The 8,489-nt window shown below is 40.2% G+C and overlaps 1 protein-coding gene and 1 long non-coding RNA gene across 6 annotated transcripts in view; both read right to left on the bottom strand.

Annotated features, from left to right (window-relative positions):
* Positions 1 to 8,489, bottom strand: part of NBAS (NBAS subunit of NRZ tethering complex) — a 310,311-nt gene that overhangs the window by 104,523 nt on the left and 197,299 nt on the right. For all 5 annotated transcript variants that reach the window (XM_081797179.1, XM_081797175.1, XM_081797176.1 and 2 more), the window contains 2 exons: positions 3,357 to 3,433; positions 2,838 to 2,975 (listed from right to left, as the gene is read on the bottom strand). In XM_081797179.1, coding sequence (XP_081653305.1) covers positions 2,838 to 2,975; positions 3,357 to 3,433 — 215 coding nt within the window. The remainder of the gene's footprint in view (positions 1 to 2,837; positions 2,976 to 3,356; positions 3,434 to 8,489) is intronic.
* LOC145715984 (uncharacterized) overlaps positions 5,454 to 8,489 on the bottom strand; it is a 3,304-nt gene continuing 268 nt past the window's right edge. Inside the window, exon 2 of the long non-coding RNA XR_014138314.1 lies at positions 5,454 to 8,339. This is a non-coding gene — a long non-coding RNA (uncharacterized LOC145715984). The remainder of the gene's footprint in view (positions 8,340 to 8,489) is intronic.

Raw genomic sequence — 8,489 nt, 5'->3', positions numbered from 1 at the left:
AAAAAAAAAAAAAAGAAAAATCATGGATACTTCCTAACTCTTCCGCTCACCTTTCAGGCTACCAACCAACCCAATGCTTCAAACAGAGTTGCCAAGAACTCCCTGGAGAATGAGCTGGCCCGAGGAGCTGCTGCTGTCTTAACACTCCTGGAGGGCACACCTGTTTCTGTCTGGAGCAGCTGAGAAGTTAGAAATCATGTTCGGAGACATCACCATTGGGCCACATGGATTTTACTGGCTTCTGTTCCCACTCAGATCTAACGCTGCTTCCTGAAGCAATGACCCTGAACAGCAGCTGCCTTCTGCTACTGGGCCCAAAAGGAGAATGGGAGCAGGTGTTAGGAATCATGCCATGGGGCGGGGGGGTGGTCTAACAACCAAGGATCAGAGGCCCAGGGATAGAGCAAGACAGGAGAGTTCCAAGGGGCATCTTCAAAGGAAAAGATAGTTTGATAGGAAAATGGTGACAGGAACAAGACCAAGAGTTGAAGGGTAGCAACAGCAGGGTGACACAGGCTGGAAGGAAGAAACGGAAATTGGGGTTAAGGGTAAAAAGGGGCAGGAATCAAGTCTTACTATTCTTCTTACTGCAATGCCACGCTCTAGGTCCTTCACAAGAGGCACTCGATATACAAAATACAGGACCTGGAAATAAAATGCTCACACTTCTAAGTGAAAAGAACTGTTGGGAACACAGAAGAAATCAAGATGGAAGCACCTTTACTTCTAACCCTTAGCTTTCAATGTTCTACTTTGTCTCTTCCCATGGTTCAGTTGTGGAAATTTTAAATGGGGTCCTTATGGAGTGACTGCAGCATCTGCAGAAGGAAATGGATTTTCACATACAAAAGTTGGGATGGAATTTCATGGTTTTCTCCTAACCTACCTCTCTCACAAATAGTACATGATTTGGGACTTTTAACTTTTGGTACAAAATAATTTACTATCAGGGAACATAGGAAAAATATATGCTGTACTAGAATTTTCCTTCAAGAGGACTCCTTTAACTAAGTGCTCTTTTGGGCAGACCCCAATCCCCATGTACCCAACTGTCTTCTACGCTTTTATAGTAAGTGGTGGGTCCAGGCAGCCACATCTGGCTTTTCATCTTAACACTCGGTCAGAGTCCACGGCACACACGAGGTGCCCAGCTGACTGGCCTTTCAATCCTCCTTATTCATGGAAAGTGGAACACAGTGCTAGGCACATGGTGTGATCTTAACACAGACCACGGACGGGGGAACAAAAGAGGTGGCTCCCATTCCCACAGGAGCCACACAGAAATCTCAGTCAAGTACATTCTGAGGACATGACTGGTGGTTATAACAAGGCATAATCCTTTTGGTCAAAGTAAAGCTTCATTGTGTTTCAACATACTTGGAGTTTCAGGGGAAACGGTTACTTGGGTACATACACAGCACTAATGAAAGATAGGGTATTTAGAAGCAGACTCCAGCAAACATGCTGTGAACATTCTGATTGAATGTAAGAAAGCCATTAAGTTCCAGAAGGAAACCTGCCACATTTCCACCTATATAATCACTTCTTTCCCTCAATTTATAGCACAGTAGGTCGATTTCTTATTTCACATAAAAACATACCTGAGACATAAAAACAGAACAAAGGAAAATTACTAGAGCATGGGATAAAGTAACTGTACAAAGCGGCAGTTAACTATCAAAAACAAAAAAATAAATTCAGAATCTCCAAAATAACTAGTACCTTTTATTAACTGGATAAAAGAAGAAAACATTCCTTTCTTGGCCAAACTTCATCATGATCAAACTATGCCACAGGACAATCCACATCTAATAACAGTAAGCCCTTGGGAGATTATCCTGTGTTGTAGATGGTCCCCCCACCCCCCGCCACCCTTACTCTCTTTAAAGAAAAATTGATGAAGGAAAGCCACAGATTTTTGCCACAAATGGAATGTTTTCATGTACTTAGCTATGTTTTGGGTGGCTGAGACAGCTAGAACTTTCAGTCACACTTAGATTGTGAAATTACTTCTTCACAGTGTGCTTTTAAGTCAGGGGAGAAAGAATCCTGCCTCAGTACAATCAGAACCTTTCATTTGTACACATAGTGGATATGAAAGTCTGATATATTTGCTTATCTACGCTTATCTATATTTGCTTAAGAGATATGGCAATTCTCTTAAAATACTCCAGTACAAAAAAACAGGTAATTTCCCCAGGCTGATAATTAAAACTGGTATATACAGGTTAACCCGGAGGGCTTTGATCTTCTAGTTGCATCTGTCACACCTCTGTGTCCACAAAAAGTGGCACATGTAACTTGAGGCCACCCTTAGGCACTTTTGCTCAGAAATCAACAATAAAGTTAATATCACAGTTGTCTGGAGCGTGGTGGCAAGTGGGTATACCATGTTTCAACATTTCATCTGTCCAGCTAATACTCTCATATTTCTGGCTCTAAAATAAATCAAAGAACAGCGCTACTCAAAGAACTGTATTGCCTACTGTCCTAAACTGGAGCCATCTTCCTTTCGGGCAGGGAATTAAAAAGCCAATTCTCCATTTCTCCACTCCTACTACTTTAACCTGCCCTAAGAACTTTGCAAAATAATATAAATGACAGCCAAGTTGTGGGAAGCATCAGCATTCACAATAAACACTGGAAACGACCTCTTCTTAACTGATGCCTGGAAAGCAATGATGTCCAACACAGAAAAGGCAAGGGCTGTTGGCCACGGGGAATGCGTTCTGGACACAAAGCACATCAGTCCCTCCAAAGGGATAAACACGTGTTTTAACTATTTTAGAGAAGCTTTAACTCTGCTTGTTAATCAAGTGGAAGCCATGAGGACTCACCCTGTAAAGAGGATGGCACTTGTCCCTGAAACATGGAGCCAAGCGGGCATAGATCTGGAGGCTGTAGTAATAGGCTGCTAGCTGGAGAGATAAAGCAGAGTGGGCCTGCTTTTCAAAGCACCTGTTAGCATCTAACACCTAGAAAGGAACATGACAGAAGGAACTTAGCTCAAAGGAAATTAAGGAAATCATCACAAACTATTACATTTCTAGTCATCACTGTAGAATTTTGGTTCAAAGTTTCCACTGCATCATCCCAAGCTCAACTTTAAGAGGACTACGTTAGAATTCAGAAAAACTGTAAAGGCAGATCCTATGCGTGTAAAAGAAGATTTTGCAATTAACACTTCAGCTAAAATTGTAGAATTTGCTCTCTGAATACTGACACCACAGTCCTTCCTGCACAAAAGAACAATCAGGAGGAAGTGAAGCCTATAATCAACAATTTATTGGTGAAAAATCTCCAGTGCAGGTTTCTTGTTTATTCATGATGTCTTCTCTTGGTAAGGGGAAACTTACCTGTGGTAAGGCAAGGAGATAAGCAAGAGCCAAGGTCATGTCATTTGGTAAAGCATCGCTTGCCAGCCGCAAGAGAACTGAAGGCAGAAAAAAAAAAAAAAATGCATCATTTTACTTGAGGATCTATATGACCTTCATAGTTACTAAGTGCCAGGTTTTTAGTCCTATATGATTTCAAAAGATAATTAGCTTCAGAGAACTCTTTAAGACCTTTTACAAATGTCTCTTAACACCACCCAAATACAGATCACAGGAAACTATGTTATTAAATAGTAACCTTGCCTTAACTCAGACAAATTGTGCTATTTGTTATATTTTTAAACAGGAGAAAATTCTGTTAAGTGCAGGTACAAAGTCTAAGTGCAAACAGATCACGGAGGATGGTTTCTTACAGCTAATCTTTTAGTTTTAAAGACCCAGGCCATGCTATAAAATTATGTTTATCACTGACAGCTTAATATGGAAAATAAGCATATGAGCACTAAAGATCAAAGAAACAAAATAGCTGTGAGTGCAAATTTAGGATAAATCTTTTGATTACTGCAATGAAGATGGTTTTGTTCCTTCCAAGAACATCCCTCTTCATCATACTCCACAAAAAACCCTTGCCTTAATTATATAGTATCTTAAAATATTCCAACTATTAACAACTTTTCCACAAAATTTTTTATATAAGCAATGACCTATCAATGTCATAGCTCTAATACGAGAGCACACTGCCAACAAAGTCTGTGTTTATATACAGTTTGCATTAATAAGGAAATGTTCCATTCATTTAGGGTCTTAGTGACAAATACCAGGTAGTCGTATGTAATCACAACATAAATCCTTTATTTTTAAATAACACAGACTCTCATGATCTGCACTAATGAAGGAGAACAGTATGTGAACAATCCAAAGTAAATGATATTTGACTTTGGAAAAACACCATATAATTTTTTTTCCAGAAGATTTACCTTCCTGTCTTACTTGAACTGAAATTTAAGTCATTTATATAAACTGGGCTTAGCTGGCAGTCTGGGCAATGAGATGGTGGTAGGGTAAGGAACCACCTACAAGTGTCAAAATCTGACTTAGAACTCAAAATCTCCTGTGGATGACTCATGAGGGAAAAAACTGAGCTTTCTCCACTGTACCTTACAGAGAGAATATTGGTTCTCTAAATATGCATATCCTCTGATTTCTCCAAACCTTATGAACCAAATTGGACCACCAGTCAGCCTCAGGACTTCCAAGGAATCATTCTATTTCAGAGAGTTTTGCTAATCAAAAACTACTCGTTTCAAGGCCTATCTGTAAATTCATTCCTTCTTTCCGTATCAGTGAGAACCTTCTCTGAACCAGACATTGCACTAATAAGAATCAAAGTCTCTGCCCTTTGGGATAAACACACTAGAACAAGAGAAAGTCTCCAAATAAATAAAAACCACAAAGGGCCTAAATCAAATTTTGGACAAACGGTTATGAGAACAAAGAAGTGAGTGTGTTCTAGAACACTATCAAAACTAAAGGATGAAGGGGTTAGCTATATATTCCGGACACCAGAAGACAAAGCAAGAAGAAACTTGTAAGTTTAATCTACAGAACACTCTGGATGATATCAGAAAGATTTACTTAGTGTGTAGAAATTGCATACTGGGGGCGCCTGGGTGGCTCAGTTGGTTAAGTGTCTGCCTTGGGCTCAGGTCATGATCTCTGGGTCCTGGGATCAAGTCCCACATCGGGCTCTCTGCTCAGCGGGGAGTCCGCTTCTGCCTCTCCCCCATGCTTGTGCTCTTTCTCTCTCTCTAGCTGTCTCTCTCTAATAAATAAATAAAATCTTTAAAAAAAAAAAAAAAGAAATTGCATACCGTACAAACACACACATATACAAAACCCCAGGGCTGCCACTTGACTTCTATCTGCCTTATATATTCTACCATTCGATACCTGCCTAACTTAACAGTCCTTCAGGACCCGTATTTTGGAGAGAAAAAAAAAAAAAAGTCCAATAGTTTCACATACTAATAATTCTTCCCTGTTAATTTTCTTTCTTATGTAGTTTCTTATGAAGTGACCTACAATTGCAATCTCACCTAGTTTTTTTTTCCCCCCACCCCCATTTTGTTTTCAGATACTTCCCTTCTTTATGCACAAAGGAAGCCAATTTTCAAATAAGCCTATGTGAACCCACTCATCAATATTAGCCTTGTCTCCTCAAAGTTCAGGAGCCTTTATTTCAGGTGTGGGGCTTTGCTCTGGCTACCAAAGGGCCATACCTCCCAGAGTTGTGGTTGGGGCCAATCGGAGGCCTACTGGGAATATCAGTCCCGTCACTGATTCTCTTCCAGTCACATCTGTTTTGTTTTTTTTTTTTTAATCATATGATTGACTTAATCTTTCACTCCATCTAACGTGCATTTGTCTGTATCCCAAAACCAAAGCACCCTCAAGAGATGAAAATACTCCAAAGGTAATCCAATGAATATGCTACAGACCCTGAAGGAAATTCCAAAACAAAACAACCCAACAACAAACTAAAACAAGGAAAAAGAACAGTGATGACATAATTGAAATAAATGCATAGTCCCCAGGAAATATCTTTCAAGGGGAGGATCTTCATCTGAATACCTAAATTCCAGTAGGTTTATTTTTAAGATAGTTATATTATTTCATAGACATAATTGACAAGATGATCTCTAGCATTTCTTGGACATACAAAGTTTAATACAGCAGAAAAAAGAGAAAATAGCAAATTTTCATGAGCTCAAAGATGACAAAATCACCCTCAGAAGTGTAAAGAATCATCATTGTTACTTTTACCAAGCAACAAATGTTTGCTCTAAGTGAATAATATCCACATAGATTTTATTTCATACATAAAAATGTGTTTATCTTTTTTTTTTATGATGCTTTGACATTTGGGGGGGTCTTGATAAACCTGGACAGACTGCCCTTGGAGAGCTAGACAGTTCCTTAAGATAGCAAACAAGCTGCCCGTGAGCATACCTTTGATATGCAAACCAACCAGTTCAGAGCCAATACTCTGAACCACCTTTTCTCACTGGCTTTTATATTCTTCTGTCCTAATCACCCCAGGGCTAGGTACTGGACAAGTAGAGAAAACTCTCAAGCCTGGAATCTTACAAAATTATTCAAACCATCTATTTTAGGCTTTCTCAAGTTTACCTACAATCCCTCCCCTATTCATTCCCATGGAAAACACAATAAAGGTTTTTGCCCTTGCTTTCCCTCAACCCTCTGCCTCTGACTCCTGACTGACCCAAGTGCTTCCCCCGCTGGGGCTATGTGGCCTGCCCTGCCTCCTGTTTCTAGAGATGTGTGAATATAAACTTCTTCCTTAGTGACAATCATTTCCACTTCTGGATGTCTTACCATATCTAAATAAAACCAAAATCCCACATAATTTTAGAACTAAAACAACATCTATAAACTATAAAATGAGGCAGAATTGATGAAGGAGCAGAAGGAAGACTGAAAACAAAGCATAAGCGGACACACTGCAACCTCCCACACCCCATGCTCCTGGGTGGGACATGTCTGACCTTCTTCCAGGAATCTCCCAACTATCTTAATGTTAATGCCTTGCTAGAGGGGAAAAACGACCTTAATTTGACAATGGCAAGGCCTCTGGTATCTAGTAGGTCCTCCTTAGCATATGAAAGTTCTCCTGAAACCTCCCTTTTACTGACCTCCCCCAACCTCATAGTTTATAATCAGCCACCCCTCACAACCCCGGTGTAGCAGCTCTTTCTGCCCATGGGTCCTGGCCCCGTGCTTTAATAAAATCACCTTTTTGCACTAAAGACGTCTCAAGAATTCTTTCTTGGTCGTCGGCTTCGAACCTAATAACGTCTTTCCTACATCAAAATGATACAGCGAGAAGGAAACCATCTTCAGAAAGAGAACTGGGATCAAAACTGAGACCCACCATTTACTGCATGATTTTGTGTCCCAGAATTCAGAAGGTTTTAGATTTTGAGGAAGTTACATTGTAAGTATATCACATATTATATGATACCTTCAGCCAGTCTGAGAGCACCCAATAATCAAGGACATTAATATTCTGCTGTAAAACATTTAAATGCTCACACTAAACAAGATAAAGCAAAGACTTAAATAACCTCATGTCAGCTTAGTTAGGTTTTGATGCCAAACAAATTACAAAAAGTCCTTAAAGCATTTTGGATTTTAGATCAGAGCCTTAATTTTCCTCACATGTAAACTAGGATTAAATGAAGTAAAGTACAGATCATGTCATTAGCATATAGAAAGCACCTAGAAAGTTCCTTCCCCCACCTCTATAAACTACAGACTTGAGGAAACAAATCATTTTCTAAATTTTTTCATTTAGGACACTTTCTGATTTCCCCCCAAAATGACAGATAATAGGTTCTCCCATTAGTAATTGCCATGGCCGTAACAGAGGTGATTACTTCCATTTTATATAAATCATAGTTATTAATGAATTAGCTACTGCATTTAGGCGTGTAGACTAATTGCAGCAGGAAGACAACAGCAGACTTACAATCACCCGATTAGCTGACGCACTTCTGGAACCATCCTCGCTGTTATTCAGCTGCTTCTCATGGAGCACTCAACACTTATTTGAACTAGTTATTCCTCCCAACCTCTCTGTGGAAGAAAGTAACTGTTTTCCTCAATCAACAAAGGGGATTTAGAATCAGAGCAAGTCCTTTTCCACTGGCCTCGTGCCAACACATAAGTAAATCACACCAGTCTCAGGGAAAAATGCTCCTTTGAGAGCTCTCCGTTCTAACAAACTCAACAATCCTCTCCTTTCCACTACTGTCCCCACTAGCAAAACATAAAATCCCAGAGTCATCTTGGACTTCACCCTCCTCTCTGCTCCCAACCATCAGCCATCCAAGCAAGCTGATTCATTTCCAAAGAACTCTTTCCCACACTTTCTATTTTCACAGCCACACACTGTAGTTTAAAAATTAGACTCTTTCGGGGCGCCTGGGTGGCTCAGTTGGTTAAGCGACTGCCTTCGGCTCAGGTCATGATCCTGGAGTCCCTGGATCGAGTCCTGCATTGGGCTCCCTGCTCAGCAGGGAGTCTGCTTCTCCCTCTGACCCTCCCCCCTCTCGTGTGCTCTCTCTCTCAAAT

This window comes from Leptonychotes weddellii, chromosome 10 (assembly GCF_054177405.1).
Source record: "Leptonychotes weddellii isolate Sample4059 chromosome 10, ASM5417740v2, whole genome shotgun sequence".
Classification (NCBI taxonomy): Eukaryota; Metazoa; Chordata; class Mammalia; order Carnivora; family Phocidae; genus Leptonychotes; species Leptonychotes weddellii.
The sequence above is the reverse complement of the archived record's forward strand: the minus strand, read 5'-3'. Positions and strand labels throughout refer to the sequence as shown.